At 44.8% G+C, this 18,167-nt stretch overlaps 1 protein-coding gene across 2 annotated transcripts in view; it reads left to right on the top strand.

The window, feature by feature from the left end:
* prr5l (proline rich 5 like) overlaps positions 1 to 18,167 on the top strand; it is a 117,233-nt gene that overhangs the window by 12,631 nt on the left and 86,435 nt on the right. For both annotated transcript variants that reach the window (XM_084334833.1, XM_084334832.1), the window contains exon 2: positions 7,083 to 7,216. In XM_084334833.1, coding sequence (XP_084190959.1) covers positions 7,098 to 7,216 — 119 coding nt within the window. In that variant the 5' untranslated portion in view covers positions 7,083 to 7,097. The remainder of the gene's footprint in view (positions 1 to 7,082; positions 7,217 to 18,167) is intronic.

Genomic DNA, 18,167 nt, shown 5'->3' with positions numbered 1-18,167 from the left:
GATCATGATTCTCCCACACACGATGACACACGATGACACACTGTCGCCCCATTATTGAAAAAGTATTTATCCGTTGTTCTTATCTCTTGCAAATCCGGGTCACGGCACCAACTGTTAGATCCTGATTAATCTGGCTAGTATCACGTCTTCTTGTGTTATCCTCTCTCCATCCAATTCCTCTGCGTTGTGTGATTTGAATGGTCCTGACGTCTCCTATACTGGCTGATAAAATCCTTATCTCTCCCCGTTAGTGCATATCCGCACACCATAATAATTCTTCACCTCCGTAAGAATTCGACACTTCGACACAGCGTAATACTTTATGAGGAAAAGCGTTGTTTATTGATATAAACAGAAACCTCAGCTCAGATGTTAACAGATTGTATTGTCCTTGAAAAGTCTATTCTAATGATCTTTTGGTGTGTTCGTCTATCGTCCTTTTGCTATTCAGTCCAATAGTGTTCAGGCCTGGTCATCAGCCAAGACCATCCTCGTGGTAGCCGAAGCTAATGATGATGTGGCATCCTTCCTCCCCCCCCCCCCCCTCCGTGATGAGAGGAGAGAGAGTCTCTTCTGGTTTCTTCCCTCTTAGTCTCAGTCAGATTTTTGGTCTGCCCTACCCGGAACCACTGTCAGCTTTATAGGATCTTCGTCATAGCTATGATAGCCCACCCCTTTCTGGTTGTCATGTGCCGCGCTGTCATGACAACTGCTAAATAACCTTTACACACATCTAACGTTTCTCTACTGTTTTCATTAAGGATGTCACCCCCCTCCCTCGCTCTATGGGCCCACACCCGCTCTTATCAATGTGTTCTTACAAGGAATTCAAAACATTCTCTCGCTGGCAGTGTGCTGCTCCCAATCACCCTGCTTGCTCTGAACCACTGTTCTATCACCCTCTTCTAAGGCAAACCATTCACATTTCGATCTCTCTGACCCGGCACCGTTTTAGCTGTGGTCATCTCCCCCCAATCTATACATCACATACATTGAATAAACCCCGTTTTCTCTCACCGCCTTGTCACCAAATTCAAAGAACCGCTGTTTTGTCAAGAATAGCTGCTTCTGCGTTTTATTTGTGGTCAGTAAATTGAATTTAGATTGGAGTTGAAGACGTTCTTTATAAAGGGCCGGGGTAGGGGCTGAGGCGTAAAGGCTATCAACCCTAGCTATATGGTCTGCGTTGCAGTCAGATCAGCTCTTTCTGTTTTATTTAAGATGGAGATAAAAGAAATTGCCTGACCCCGCATATATGCCTTAAAGGTTTCCCATAAGGTGCACCTAGAGATTTCGGGAAAGTCATTGGTGTCTATAAATAAGGAAATCTGTACCTCAAGAAATTCCTTGAAAGGAGTTTGGGCCAACATTGATGAGTTGAGCCTCCATTGTCGGAAAGGGGGAAGGTAATATCGACTGAGGTGGGGGCGTGGTCTGAGATCACAATACTGTGGTACTCACAGGAATGTACATCTGACAGGTAGTGGTTGTCCAAAAGGAAGAAGTCAATACGCGAATAAGAGTGGTGTACATGTGAGAAAAAAGAAAAAGCTTTATTTGAATGTGGTTTAGCTCTCCAGGGGTCGAATAAACCTAAACTATTTTTATATGTGTTGAGAATTTTAGCTGATTTGGATATGAAGTGGGGGTTGGACGACGACCTATCTAAGGTGGGGTCCTGTACCAGATTAAAGTCACCACGATAATTAAATAGTGGTCATCTCTACCTTGGGAAAGGAGGAGAAGAAATTGGATATGAATTTGTCATCATATCCCAGTTAGGTGCATAGACACATGCCATAATCACAGGTGTACCACATAGCCTACCTGAAATAATCACAAAACGTCCATTAGGGTCTTCAATAGAATTTGATAACTCGAAGGGGATATTTTTATTTATAAGGATGGCAGCACCTCTTGCTCTAGCTGAGAATTTTGAATGAAATATATTCCCTATCCAGGGGCGCTTGATTCGATGAACCTCTGTCGACCGAAGATGAGTTTCCTGCAAAAAGAAAATGTCACCCCTGAGTTGCTTTAGATGATTCATTACTTTATTAATTTTTACAGGCTGGTTGGCACCCTTCAGATTCCAAGAGATAAAGCGAAGGTTCTTACCCTGACCAATCATATTGAGATTTTATGTAGGGAGCCACGACATTCCAAGACCTGATGAGATTTCTCAGCCAAAGGAAGAGGGAGGGGGGGGGAGTAAAAAAAAAAAAAAAATGGGGAAACAAACAATAACAATATACCTACATCCGCCCTTGTCCATATCCCACCCCTCCAAATCCACCCGTACGAACCCACCCATGCGTCTATTTCCCACCCACCTCCCCTCTATACTCCCAGCAGGATAGCTTTCCTACTTTTATAACTTCTCCTATCCGGAGATTAAGCTGCATCCCACCTGGTGTGGGATGTGCATAAAGTCCCCCCTGTGTCTCCCGAGTTTCGTGGTCTCTGTCCAGCAGAGAGATTTTTACAACTTTTTGAACTAAACCTATAAACTGAAGCTATGACATCAGACATGGCCACAAGTAAATGTCTCACATTTAGCAGATGGACTTTATATGAACTAATAACTTCAATAAAGTGCATATACGTATTGCACGTGTGCCTGCGTTAATGCTGCACTTACACACCTGAAATGGGCTTTGAGTGAAATAATAATAAGTGTGTGCGTGCACCTGCTGCCCATGCATAAGAAAAAAAGGCTTCAGATGAAATAGTAAATGCAGTATTCATACCAACGCAGTGAATGGGCTTTAAGCGAAATCATATTAAATGCATGCGTATACGTGCTGCACCTGATGCGTACTTACGTGCGCAGTAAGTAGGCTTTTTAGGAGAAATAATAATAAATGCATACATAATGTGTGCTTCTTAACCCAAACGGTTCATGAGTTTTGCGAATCTGATTGGCCACTGACGTTTCTGGTCATGTGACATGTGCGCCCAATCGTGTGACGCGCCCATTTCCGCCTCGACCAGCAGCAAACCCTAACCGTAACCCTAACCGTTCTATCGCCATGCTCTAAGACAAACTCTAACCTTAACCAACTTCGAAAGAGTGCCTAAGATTAACCGGGGAAAGAACTTGCCGTCACACGATTGGTGCAACCAGAAACACAGTGGCCAATCAGAGCGCAAAACGGGAACGCGGAAGCATGCACCGTTTGGGTTAAGAATAGACGCGACCCGGCCGCCTAAATTCTTATCCCAACCCATGTTTGCTTCCGCGTTCGTGTTTTGCGCTCTGATAGGCCACTAACGTTTCTGGTTGCGCCTATCGTGTGACGGCAAGTTCTTTCGCCGGTTAAGCTTAGGCACTCTTTCGAAGTTGGTTATGGTTAGAGTTTGTCTTAGAGCAGGGCGATATCGTGTGACGGCAAGTTCTTCCGCCGGTTAAGCTTAGGCACTCTTTCGAAGTTGGTTATGGACTTAAGGTTAGAGTGTGGATCGTAGGCGTTAGGTAGTTTGCTGCTGGTCGAGGCGGAAATGGTTGCGTCACGCGATTGGGCGCACATGTCACATGACCAGAAACGTCAGTGGCCAATCAGATCGCAAACATGCAAACATGGGTTGGGATAAGAATAGACGTGACCCGGCCCTGTAGAGCCCTATCATTAAAGCGTAGCACAGTTTGTGCTGTAAACAACGTTGAGGTTTGGGGTAAGCGAGGCGAAGCAGGAAGCTTGCGGATGGCAGGAAGTTGATGTGACTGCACAGAAAGGGGTTTCACCTCTTGAGTTTTCAAATGACTCAAGACGCTGCATTGAGCTTTCTGAGGGCACGCTGTCTGTCAGCGTGAGGGCATCCTCCCAAGGCGCTAGTTTTGTTTTAATTCACTCTCTCACTGCTGTTGTCTACTGGGGGGGGGGGGGGGGGTAGAACCACTGAACTGGGCATAATGTGCTGTTGTCATGACCTTTCCTTTGGCTGTTTCTATCTTATATCTGGCGGTGGTGGTTGTTTCTGAAACCTTATCAGGCACCCCAGTATCATCTCTGATATCTGTCTGTCTGTCTGTCTGTCTGTCTGTCTGTCTGTCTGTCTGTCTGTCTGTCTGTCTGTCTGTCTGTCTGTCTGTCTGTCTGTCTGTCTGTCTGTCTGTCTGTCTGTCTGTCTGTCTGTCTGTCTGTCTGTCTGTCTGTCTTGTAATTGCTGCTTCAAGTTTCTGTGACATACATTTAAGGAAACAAGGCTAATTGATTTTTCTTTGTTGTTGTGTTTTATGTGTTGTTGATGCATAGTTTTTGTTGTTGCTGTGTAGTATTTGTTGTTGATGTGGAGCATTTGTTGTTGATGTGTAGTATGCTGTGAAATCATTACCAGTTTTTCTCAATTGCTTTGGTGCATTTCTCTGATCAGAATTAAAGTTCTCATAACTGTTAGTGCATTTCTCAAAACAATTAGTACAAACTGCAAAACCTAGTTGATAACCTGCAGAAGCGTGTCACTTGCTCAAAATGGACAGTTCATTCCTCAAAAGCAAGTATTCATGTCAATGAAAGTGTCACTGTCATCAAAATGAAAAGTCCTGACACCATTGTTTATGAACAAGATAGTCAAATGGCTTTGTCATGTTTTCATTATGACAGATCACTCTGTAAGTGTTTTCCAATGCAAAAAAGTCAGATATTGGTGACACTACCTGAAAATGCTCAAGACAGCACTATACACTATTTGCACAGCCATTTGAAATCTACAGTTACATATTACTGTACACACTGTACACATTGTAATATTCCCTCCTTGTTGGTCTGGGACATCAATGGTTGCTCTCTGTCCAATGGGATTTCTTCCACGCGGTCTACCTTTTGCCAGATTGAAACCCGCCTCATCAACGTATAATGTGTGCAGCGGTTCCCTGGTACACGCGTTATCCCAGAAGAGAGAGAGAGATAAAAACTTTTCCTGTGTAACATAATGCATTTTGGACAACATATTGTACAGTATGAACTGTCATGTAAGTGTACTGCATGGCACTACACAAAGTAACCAGTTTACAGCAATGAACATTAGAGTATGCATAGAACCAGGCACGTGCATACATAGGGGTGAAGGGGTGCCCGGGCACCTGCCTTTTTCATTTCTCATTAGAAAGTGCCCTTTTTATGCCACCCTATTTTTATTTTATTTTTTTTACTGTTGCACATATATATATACTGCCCTGCCCTTCCAAATGAAAGATGTCACGATAGAATCTAAATATTAGGTAAAGAAAGAGAGAGAAATGCCACCCCTCTCGTAAATAATAGGTCCTTCCAGCCTTGAAGGACCTATTACGCATAGGCATAGCACGTGGGTGGGGATGATCAATGAGACCGCGCAAGGCCAGCAGTGCACTGAACAGGAAATTGATATCCAGCTGTTGTTGAGCTCACAGTGCCCTCACACTCGAGTCGAGACCTCTTTTTTTACAGTTACTATTTCAACTAAAACAAAGCAAGAGTACACATCAGGTAAGGTATTTGCCCAACAAAATAAAATGTCGGGTTTGCAGTGCACTGTATATTTTCGTGAAACACGTCGGCAGATCAGCCCTCCCCAGTCCCCAGCCCCTCCCTCCCTGCTGCTAGTGCAGGAAAACACGCAGCATACTCTCTCTCTCTCTCTCTCTCTCTCTCTCTCTCTCTCTCTCTCTCTCTCTCTCTCTCTCTCTCTCTCTCTCTCTCTCTCTCTCTCTCTCTCTCTCCCTCTCCCTCTCCCTCTCCCTCTCCCTCTCCCTCTCCCTCTCCCCCTCCCTCCCTCCCGCAGCTGTTGGCATCTATCGGTGAAACTGAATGTACCATGATAGACTTGTATTAACCCCAAAAATCGCGCTCGCGCGCTGCGCGCGCTCGCATTACATTTGATAATAAATGCCCTTTTATGAAATATCGGGCACCTGCCTTTCTAAAGTCCTGTGCACGTCCCTGCATAGAACACATATGTTTTACTTGTGCATACTGGTGGCGGATCTCCTTCACTCTGTTCCAGTCAAATGGCTACTCATTTGTCAATTGTACTACAATTGTTTCATGCACATTTAATTTCCACTGAGCACTCTGTCAATTGTAGCGATTGAAACGGATTCAATATTCCCAAAGACATTGTCATCCTCTATAACAGTGCTTTGTATCTCTGTCAACCTTATGGCATTGTTTGCAATCACCATTGCACAAATGGCTTCCTCTTGTTGCGGAGTAAAAAGGGGCCCTCTTCCACCTCTGCGAGGTTGTCTTGCAATCCTATGTGGTGCAGAGTAAAATTACAGTAATGTACAGCAAACATGAGATATACTGCTTTACAGTAACCCATATTACTGTAGTGTACAATAACAGAGCGTCCCACTTGTAAAATAATGCAGTACAGTACCATACTGTAAATATGGCAAATATTTACTGTAACACTACTGTACACTACAATACAGTAAATCTGTGCTGCAGTAAAGCTGTCTAAATGTAAAAAGTGACAAGTTCTTGTCCCACTGCAAGCTTCATGTATGACACAATGGCAGTAGTGCAGTGCAGATTGTTTAGTGCTGAATTACTGTCCAGTATACACACCTGCTCTCCAGACGAAATGTTTGAATACAGTAATTTAATTTACAGTGGTTCTCTCAACATTTGGCTGCACCCTTTGACCAGCCAGAGCCATTGTGAGGCCGTGATTGATAGATTTTGACAACTAGTTCAACATTTATGTATGTAATGACTCAATCAATGAAATGAGGACTATTAGTTTAATAGGGAATGACTATTCAGCAGTCATAAGTATAGTTAATTTTGACTGACATGACATAAGCAAATGATAATGTTATAAAACAGCAGAGAATTGTATGAAAGCAATTGATGCATGTCCAAAAGCATTTGCAATTTGTTCGGAGGAATGAGAAACTGCTACTATGATGTGCACAAATGACAAAATGTTGTGGAGGTTGAACTAACAGTTATGAGAACTTTAATTCTGATCAGAGAAATGCACCAAAGCAATTGAGAAAAACTGTAATCCATTCACTCACTATAGTCACTTACTTATTCCATTGGGCCACAGTGAAACTATGTAGGCCTAAAACTTGTCACCTCTGTCTTCAGGAGAGTGGCTGTAAGATGGGATCGTTCCGGCGGCCACGGGCTCGCTTCATGAGTTCGCCGGTGTTGGCAGACCTAGCCCGCTTCCAGGCCAGTACGCCTTCTCTGCAGCTCGCCAACACCAGTGTCTGGAATAGGTGGGTAGGGTTGGGCACCACAAACCTCTGCCCATATTTAAAAAAATATATCTTGAGTTATGGAGATTCCCTAAGGCCTCAATCTAATTTTATCTGTGAACTACAGGCTACAGTATATGCTACTTGGAAATGCTGATCCAAAGGGTCAGTTTGGTTCAGTTTGGTTTTTCTCAGTTAGCTCGCCTCGTTCAGGACAGTCGGTATGCCAGTTATTTCACCTCCTTCAGGACAGTCGGTATGGCAGTTTTAGCCTCCTTCAGGACAGTCCATAGGCCACGTTACTGGATGTTGAATGTATTTCCATTGACACAAGTGCGCACAGGTGCAGAGCTCAGGTAGTTCATTGAGAAGGGAGAGAACAAGAGGGGGCATCACATTTTTTACTTGTAAAGTTAAAATGTGATGTACAGGTTTGTAACTGTACATTTGAATGGATTATTACTACTGGAAAATGTCTTGGAAAGAATCTTTTGAAATACCTGTTTAAACTTAAAGAGCCACAACATAGTCATCAAATAGTTGGCAGTTCCATTGCTTAACTAATTCGGGGCCAAACCCGAGAAAATGTCGGGTTAACTCGCCATGCACTGGGCGCCAGACCCGAGATTTCTCGGGTTTTGGTTGTTATTTCTTTTATTTGATATTTCGAATAATTCATCATAATTCATCCATCCAGCCTGATGTTATCATTGGGAATGGGTCTGAGATCTTAAACGTCCAATACCGCCGCCTAACGCCTTGTGGCCGCTATTGCACTCCATTTGAAACGATGTGGCTTGTTGTCTGGGCCGAGCTGCGGCGTGCGTGCGGCGTCTAAATACTCCGGCAAGACAATCGGTTATAACTGATGCATCGACGAGGGTCACCCCCCCCCCCGTTCATGTTCAATGGCACGATTTATAATGAAATGCAGTAAAACGCTGTTTGGCGGCGTTTCCTGGGATTACACAGAATCACTCTAAAACGGAAATGTATGGATGAAAAAATTATCTGTTTTTTGCATCTTGACCAGAAGAAACTCAATGACAATCGACTATGTTATTAGATCCATAGCTATAATATTTAATATAGTTTTAGCACTGCAAACACCGGCATTTATCCCCATTGAACAAAGCACTGGCACACACGGCCATACGCCCACAGTGACCTCTGGCGTCCAATGAGTTAAAGGTCCCATGTCTTATAAATTGCCTTTTCCATTGTTTAGCATTGTTTTCTAGCAATGTGGGGTTGTAGCAATGGGGTCTGTGTCTCTAATTCTCATTTTGGCTTATTAGTCCACTTCATTATGTTACGAGATCCTCCTCCACTGAACTAGGCCATTCTGAATTTCGCGTACCTGTGACGTCCAAGAATTCTCATCTGCATAACTAACGCCCCCTCTATGGTTGTAGCGTACACTCAACCATTCGCTCAACAACAGAGCGAGTGGAAATACTGACACTTCCTCACGTGCGCGGGTGCCGACAGAGAGAATCAACAATTCGCTCAACAACGGAGCAGTGGGAATAATGCGGAATCGGTCTCCCTGTCCCTGACTCTCCCTCTCTCTCTCTCCCTCTCTCTCTCCACCTGCATTCTACACACAATCGCTCGAGCCGCTCACACAGCGCACACGCACACACGTGCATGGAGCGATCTATCCTCTCTCTCCCTCTCTCTCTCCACCTGCATTTTACACACAATCGCTTGAGCCGCTCACACAGCGCACACACGCACACGGAGCGATCTATCCTCTCTCTCTCGCTCGCTCGTTCTCTCTCTCACTCTCTCTCGTATGTATCACGCTGTATGGGTGACTTTCACTCAAAGTGCTTATGGGCGGAGCCCAGCCCAAAACAGCTTGAAATCTTGAAGTGGAAAAATGCTGCTTTAGAGTACTTGATTAGAAATACAAAACAATGCATAACAAAAAAAAGAAAAAACATACAGATGTGTTCCATAGACTAACAGGAATTGTGTAAAATTGCCCAAATAGTGAAAGGAATAGCAAAACACGGGACCTTTAACCAATAAGAAAATGAGTAGTCTTTCTACCTCATTTTTATCCTGTTTGACGCTTCCTGGTTTGCTTGGAACCGGGCCGTGTGTCAGAACTCCGACCCGAGGGACTCAGTGAGTAAGCTAATGTATTTGCATCAGCTACTCACACACACACACACACACACACACACACACACACACACACACACACACACACACACACACACACACACACACACACACACACACACACACACACACACACACACACACACACACACACACACACACACACACACACTTCAGAAACAAACATAGTATCAATGAGAGCATCAATAATACACCTGAGTGATGTCTAGTAAAAAAAATAAAAAAAAAAATTTTGGGCCCCCCCCCAGTGCTGGGCCCTTGGAATGATCCTAAGCTACCCCCCCCCAGCTACGCCCCTGTGTACGCATGCACGCTCTGGCCGTGAGCTGAAAATCGATTCTCCTATTTCCTGACCGCTCGCACAGTCAATCAGCCATATCATATAATCACATAAAAGCTTATATCTCCGTGAAAACGAATCTGATTATCCTAAGACTGGTAACATAGATTCCTTACCTGAGATCAGATGGTATCCAAATGGATTATTCCAATTCCTGATCGCCATTTGAAAAAATCTATCCTTTTATTGATTCACTGTGTATACTGTAAAAACACATAATCCCCGCTGCTCTGAGGCTCACTAGTGGAGCTGATCGACCCCGGCTGCGTGAGTGAGAAGTAAAATGTGGAGTCAGGGATTTTTTTTCTCATTAATTTTCATTGAGTTCAATCCAAAAGGGTGAATTACCATCTGGGAGACGATAGGGGGCGCTTTTTTCACATCTGGGCGCCTGGAGTGGCTGAATTTCCAACGGTAGACTCGGTTGATGAAATATGATTTCAGATCGCTAATAAAAAGAAATTAGAAAATACGAGAATTCTCGTGAGTGGGCATTCAACCCGCGGGCGGTAAACCCGAGAAAACTCGGGTTGGGCAATCAAACTGTTAAGGGGAGACCACCCACCTAAAATACAATTTTCCATATTTTGGGGCAATTTTGAGATTTTTGTATAATGTTGCCCCTTTGCATGTCTTCTTTCAAACTAGTGACAATAAAACTAAAAAAAAAATCAGAAAACTTGCAATAAATTTTTTCTTAGTTTATATGTACACAACAAACTGGGAAAGTTTCATAGTGATATCTATTCAAATAATTCTTTTGCCTATTAGGGGGTACAGTAATCGGTTGTGTTGTTTGTTAGTTACTATTGTAGAATAACTACGTTCCAAAAGAATAGATTGTCCAATACGTCGGATTCCAATAGGTTGTACTTTATATAGAATCTTCAGCGCACGTTACATTACAGTTGAGTTCTCATCAGGTTCATTCATAAAACGCTCTCTGTCAATCACCTAAAAGGACGCAGCTGGTAGCAGGTGCAATGCATCCTGGGACTTGTATTTCTACTAACGTGACTAATGTAAATAATAGTATCTCTGACTAGAATAAACAAACACTCTTCCACTTCTTCTTTCAAAGGTAAACAATAATCGATATGTAATATAACTCATAATCATTAACCTGGCCTATTAAGTTACAACATTCTCCCCCCCGATGAACTGCTAGTTCATCCTAGACCTCTAAACAATATAATAACTGAATAGGTCTCCTCAACAAAGTTCCTGAGGTAGTGCGAACTGTGCACAACCTCACAAGTCCATCTCGGCCTGGGAACAGTTCCTTGATTCTTCCCAGCTTCCAGGTTTGTCTGGGAGTGTCATCTTCTCCGATGAGTACAATGTCACCCTCTTTCAGAGGGGTGGGTGACGGCGTGTCACAGCGATGTGCTGATTTCAGATCCAGCAAGTAATCCTTACGCCAGCTATTCCAGAAGCTGGTTGCGAGTCTCTGCCTGTACTTCCATCTTCGGTTGAGCTCTTTACACTTAGGATTTGAGCGTTGTGCGTCAACTGGGAATGTCTTGGGCGGCAGAGACGTGAGTCTTTTACCCACCAGGAAGTGGGCTGGGGTCAGCGGCTGTGGTTCATCCACTTCATTGTGCACAAAGGTCAGAGGCCTAGAGTTCAGGATAGCCTCAACCTCCGTTAGGACTGTGCACATCTCTTCAAAGTTGAGTGAAGCTCTTCCAAGCACCTTCCTTAGGCATGTTTTTACGGATCTGACGAGCCTCTCCCAGAATCCGCCCCACCATGCAGCTCGCTCGGCTATGAACTTCCAGGTGATGCCCTTTTCTGAGAAGAACTCCAACAGCTGTGGGTCTTTGATGGCCTTCCACAGCTCCTTCAAGTCCAGCTCAGCTCTCTTGAATGTTCTTGCGTTGTCTGAGTAGATAACTTTACATATTCCTCTTCTGGCAATGAATCTTTTCAGAGCTAACAGGAATTTCTCTGTCGACTGATCTGAGACCAGTTCCAGGTGTACCGCCCTGGTCACAGCACAGGTGAACAGTGCAATGTATGACTTCGTCACTGATCCATTTGCCTTCACATAAAGCGGTCCTGCAAAATCCACACCTGTGACTTCGAAGGGTGGGGATTCAGTTATTCTGTCTCTTGGTAAAGGTGCAGTGATCTGGCATCCAGCCTTTGCCTTGAATCTCTTGCAGACAGTGCATCTTGCTAAAACACGCTTGACTAGCTGTCTAGCACGCAGGATCCAGTATCTTTCTCTTAGTTGTACTAAGGTGTCCCTCACTCCTGAATGCATTATCTTTTCATGACAGGACTGTATCAGCATTTCTGAGTATCATTGTTTTCCGGGCAGAATCCACGGGTGCTGCTCTCGGAAGGTGAAGTCGGACTGTTGCAGTCTTCCTCCCACGCTGAGCAGTTCATATTCATCCAGGAATGGTTGGAGTTCCTTTATTTTACAGTCGTTCGTCAGATTCTTTCCTGTCTTCAGTAATTTGATCTCCTGACTGAAACTTTGTTGTTGTATTGTCTTGATCCAGTACCTTTCTGCCTCAAAGAGCTCGTCAGCAGTCAGCTCTCTTTGTCTTCCTTTGAGCATTGGTTATGAATCTCTTGATCCAGGCAGTCACTCTTAAGACCCTTCTCAGTTTGCTATATCTTGCCAGCTCCAATACTGGTTCAGAGAGATCTGCGTCATTTGCAGTAAGCTGTACTGTGACCTGGTGATGGCACTTGAGTTCTGTGTGAACTTCTTCTGGAACCTGGCCCTCATCAGTCTCCTCTGACTGATCAGGTGACTGGTCAGGTGTTGTCAGAACTTCAGGTCCGTACCACCATAGCTTGTTCTGTATCAGGTTTTCCACAGTCTGTCCTCTGGTAGGGAGGTCAGCTGGATTTACCTTCCCTTTTATGTGTGACCATGACTCTGGGTTGGTCAAGGACTGGATCTCTGTCACTCTGTTTGAGACAAACTGTTTCCACTTGTGAGCGGAGCTGCAAATCCAGTGCAGCGTAATCATAGAGTCTGTCCACATTGTGATCTGTTTGTGTTCCATTTTCAAAGTTTTCATCAAGTGGCTGGCTAGTCTTGCCCCAATTACAGCTCCCATGAGCTCCAGGCACGGCAGTGTCATTTTCTTGAGAGGGGCTACCCTGGACTTGGATGCCACTAAGCTCGTTCTAAGTTCCCCATCTTGGTTTTTGCCCTGCAGGTAGGCCACAGCACTGTAAGCCCTTTCACTGGCATCACAGAACACATGTAGTTTCAGGAGATGGCTGTTCTCTGTCTGCAGGTCTATTCTGTACCATCTTGGGATAGCAAGCTGGTGTAGCTGGGGGAGCTCCGAACACCACTGTTGCCATTCTCGAGTCAGATCAGGTGGTAGCTCCTCATCCCAGGAGAGTCCTCTCTCCCACATTTCTTGAAACATGCACTTGACTCTGACTGTGAAAGGAGTCAGGAACCCAAGGGGGTCATAAATGCGTGCAGACGATTGCAGAACACTTCTCTTTGTGTTCTCCTTCTGTTTTAGAATGCTCACCAGTGGCCTTAAGTCAAATGTGAAGTCATCAGTTTCTGGCCTCCATACCAAGCCGAGCACTTTCAGTACTGCTCCGTGTGTCTCTGGCGCCACCGTGAGGTCAGTTTTGCTCTTCTCCCATTTTTCCATCAATTCAGGAGAGTTTGTCATCCACTTGCAGAGGTCCATGCCTGCGGTCAACAGCATTTGTTTAGCAGTTGTCGTCACAGTGTAAGCTTCTTCAACGTTGTGTGAACTTGTAATATTCGACACAGTGGTGTAGTGGTTAACACTGTCGCCTCACAGCAAGAAGGTCCAGGGTTCGATTCCCGCTTGGGGACCAGGTTTCCATGATCCCTGGTACCCAGGTGGGGTATCTCCCAGGCCTTTCTGTGTGGAGTTTGCATGTTCTCCCCGTGTTCGCAAGGGTTTCCCCCCCGATAAGATAAACCCAATGGAAAAACATGCACAACAACAGATCGCTAACGCTGTGGCGTCCTTGACGAAGACGGGCAGGAGCACTTGGATTGGTCCCCTGGCGCGGCCCTCGCCGACGCCTGTCTGCTCCCAGCTGCCCTTGGGGGGAAGGACGACGGGATGGGTTAATCGCAGAGATGAATCGCATCTGCGATCCTACAAAGAACAATGCATGCGTGTGTGTTCCGGTGTGTGTGTGTGTGTGTGTGTGTGTAACCGTATGTGCTAACCGCTAAACATTGAGGATAGTTGCATGCCAATTAAAGACCTCTGAACAGGTCCTGCATTATTATTATTAAAGGGGAACTATCTTATAAATGGCCTTTTTGAGTGTTTAGCATTGTTTCCTAGCTATGTGAACTTATATTAATATGATCTATGTCTCAAAATTCTCATATTGGCGCATTCTTCCAATTCTCCTCTCACAATATTCACCCTCACTGAACTGAGTCATTTGAAAATGTGCCTATATGTGATGTCATATAGTCACTGCTGCATGTTAATGTTCAGGCGAACACGGCCACACACAGTGGTTTAGGAGCCCAGGCTCAAAACAGCTCGAGATCTTGAGGTAGAAAAATGCTGTTTTTGAGGACTTGATTAGAAATACAAAACAATGAATAAAAAAAATATATATATTACAGAGGTGTTCCATAGACTCACAGGAATTGTGTAAAAGTGCCCAAATAGTGAAAGAAATAGTAAAATAGTTCCCCTTTAATAAAATCATCGACATAAAGTGATTCTCTCAATGTCTCTACAACGGATGGATGTTCTGTCTCATACTGTTTCAGGTGTTTCCTGATTGTAGCAGCGAGTAAGAATGGACTTGGGGAAGCGCCAAAGACCACTCTGGTCATCCTTAACACTCGTGGCTCTTCCTCCTCTTCTCCCTTTGGTGGGCCAGTGAGCCACAAGAACCTCACGGCATCTCTGTCCCTTTCTGCGAGGGATATTTGCAGGAAGGCCTTCTTGATGTCTGCCATGAAGGCGATCGCATGTTGCCTGAACTTAATCAGGACGTTGAGGAGGTCTGGGTTCAGGTTGGGTCCTGTGAATAAGCAGTCATTGAGGGATGGATGGCCATTTTCATGAGATGAAGCATCAAACACTACTCTCAGTTTCGTCGTCACCTTGTCCTCTCTGAATACTGCGTGGTGAGGTAAGTAGTATTTCACACTGTCTGTCCTTGCATCATCCTTCGGCACGTCCTCTGTTATGTTCTGTTGTAAATAGTCCTCCACTACTTCATGATACCTGCTGTAAAAGGTAACATCTTTCTTTAGTCTTTTCTTCAGACCATCAAACCTTTTCTTAGCGATTCTGTAGTTGTCTTGGAGTTCTGTTCTTTCTGCCTTCCATGGCAACTCCACTTGGTATCGCCCATCTTTAAAGGTTGTTGTTCTCTCGAACATCTGTTGAGCTTCTTCTTCTGCTGGGTTCTGTGTTTTCTCGCCTGTTATACCCAGAGACTCAATTTCCCAGAATGCCTTTAGTTGATTGGAGACAAGTGTGTCTTCATCAATGGGGATGAGCATGCATGCTGCCTCAGCTACACTTGACATGGACACAGGCCCCTGCACAGACCATCCAAAGGTGCTCTCCACTGCAACCAAAGTCTCTGTCAGCCTCTCCACTTTGCCTGATACTATTTGCCAATAATAGTCTGCTCCTATCAGGATGGAGAGCTCTGGATCACTTTCATTTCCTGGGAAGTCTGCCAGTCTCAGACCCTTTTTCTTGAGCTCATGTTGAACCTGGTCACCAGGCACCTTCATCACTGCTGAGCACACCTGTGGGGTCTCTATAGCCTCTATTTCGATTTCTTGCTGGGTGTCCCAGACATTCCTCAAGGTGACCTTCACTGTGTTGTACTGTGACATTGTAGGGACAGAGGATCCAAACGTGTGAAGAGTGAGTTTCTCTTGTCTCATTACTGGTAACTTCAGGCTCTTCACAAGGTTTTCATGGATGAAGCTCCTCTGACTCCCTCCATCTAGTAAGCAACGAGCTATTACCCTGCCTCCTGGGCCTTCCACCCATGCCTTGGCAGTTTGTAACAGCACAGTGTTCTGTCCATCTGGTTTCATCTTCACTGAATGAGGAATGACTGAGGAAACAACAGCCTCTTCCGAAACAGGGGGTTTCTGCTCCTCACTTTTCTTGCCAGTGCACACAGCAATGTGATGTCTTCTTCCACAGGTTGCACAGGAGACCTGCTTTTTACAGAATTTGGCTATGTGTTTCTGTCCTAAACACACAAAACATCTTCCCATTCGCATTAGTCTGTCTTTACGTTCAATAACGTTGTTGTCTGGGCAATGTTCTGCTTTGTGATCAGCACTGTCACAGAACAAACAGTTGTACACCTGGCTGGCTGTATGCAGTGTAGCAGTAGATTGCATGCTGGGTCTTTTTGATCTCACTTCACTGAATGAGTAGGCCTGTTTCCATGGCTTGCTCTCTTCTTTCTGATGGTTGGATGTTGTTGTCATTTGCAGTGCTCTTTCTCTGCTCTGAACCTCCCTCTGTAGGAATGTGACTATTTCAGAAACTTTCCATTCATCATCTACTCCCCTCTGACGACTATATTCAAGAGCTATGCTATCTGGAATCATCTGCAGTAAAATTGGGCATAGCAGGCTCCCGTAGGTTTCTGACACTACACCCAGTGACTCCAAGCTCCTCATTTGAATTTCACATTCATCATATAGCTGCCTCAATGCATTCACATCAGAGGCTTTCTTCACAGGAGTAAGATTCAGTAGTTTTGACATGTGAGCACTGATCAGTAGATCTTTCCTTCCAAATCAATTTTTCAATAAAGTGACCGCATTGTCATAGTTATCATCTGTTAATGTCAGTCCTGCTATTGCCTTTGCAGCTGGTCCAGTGAGATAGGTTTTTAGGTAAGTAAACTTCTCTCTTTTACACAGTCCATCATTATTGTGAATAGCAGTTTCATACTGGCTCCAGAATTCCTGCCATTTACTGACATCTCCATTATATTTCTCAATGACCAATCTTGGTAGCTTTACTGACTGTCTCTGTGATCTTGCTTCAGTATCACTCACCCGCCGGGCCTCTGCTGTCAGTTCCTTTTGGTTCCTTATTACTCGTTGTGCGCGGCTCCGTTGGATAATGATGCGCTCCTTGTACGTCTCCGATGATTCAATCTCCGCGTCCAAATCATCCATCAGAGTTAGCTGCTCTATTTCCCGATTTATTTCAAGCAAACTGTCCTCCTTCGATGCCAGTACATCCAACATAGTTGTCAAGTCTTCAACACTCTGAGCCTCATTTCCAATCTCAGCGTCAATCTGATTAAAAATACGTGTAGTACCACCTCTGATGGCACCGCGCTTCCGTTTCTGTCTCTCGATTTCACTCCGACGTTCTGTTTCATCCATTCTATCGTTATATCCAAATGATCCAAAGTTCCCTGGTTTCGGCACCAAAATGTAGAATAACTACGTTCCAAAAGAATAGATTGTCCAATACGTCGGATTCCAATAGGTTGTACTTTATATAGAATATTCAGCGCACGTTACATTACAGTTGAGTTCTCATCAGGTTCATTCATAAAACGCTCTCTGTCAATCACCTAAAAGGACGCAGCTGGTAGCAGGTGCAATGCATCCTGGGACTTGTATTTCTACTAACGTGACTAATAGACCACTACACTTCCGCGTTACATTGAAATCGGGGAGGAGATTGCGGGGGGTGCATATGAATGAATGTGGACGAGAGCCGTGATGTAAGTGGTTGCCGATACGGCTGTGGGGGTGCTAGAGACATGATCGAATAGACGTTTATGCGCCTCGCTCTCCTGAACACGGTGTGACCCATAACTAATCGATCAGAACTAAATCGGCAGAGAAAAAGCCCATTTTAAAGCACCTATTCCGCATGGACATGCGCAGAGTGCCCATGGAGTCTGGACGACGCGAGATGACGCTCGAATGAATGTGGACTGTTCTATCAGAGGGGGGAGCTTCGGTGGCCAATGTCCTTTCAGCCTAACAGGATAATGAAAAAATGATCCCACTAAATGGCCAGACGCGTCTTATGGCGACATCTACAATTACCTCATTGAGTCTCCAGGTAGACTAATATTTATATTTAAGTGCAGCGGTCTGTAGCCACTTACATGACCATCGAAGCTCCCCCCTCTGATGGAACAGTCCACATTCATTCGAGCGTCATCTCGCGTCGTCCAGACTCCATGGGCACTCTGCGCATGTCCATGCGGAATAGGTGCTTTAAAATGGGCTTTTTCTCTGCCGATTTAGTTCTGATCGATTAGTTATGGGTCACGCCGTGTTCAGGAGAGCGAGGCGCATAAACGTCTATTCGATCATGTCTCTAGCACCCCCACAGCCGTATCGGCAACCACTTACATCACGGCTCTCGTCCACATTCATTCATTTGACCCCCCGCAATCTCCTCCCTGATTTCAGAATCCCGGAAGTGTTACGGTGGTCTATGTAAATAATAGTATCTCTGA

Source organism: Notolepis coatsorum, assembly GCF_963971535.1.
Source record: "Notolepis coatsorum genome assembly, chromosome: 18".
Taxonomy (NCBI): Eukaryota; Metazoa; Chordata; class Actinopteri; order Aulopiformes; family Paralepididae; genus Notolepis; species Notolepis coatsorum.
This window is presented reverse-complemented; position numbering and strand designations above follow the sequence as displayed.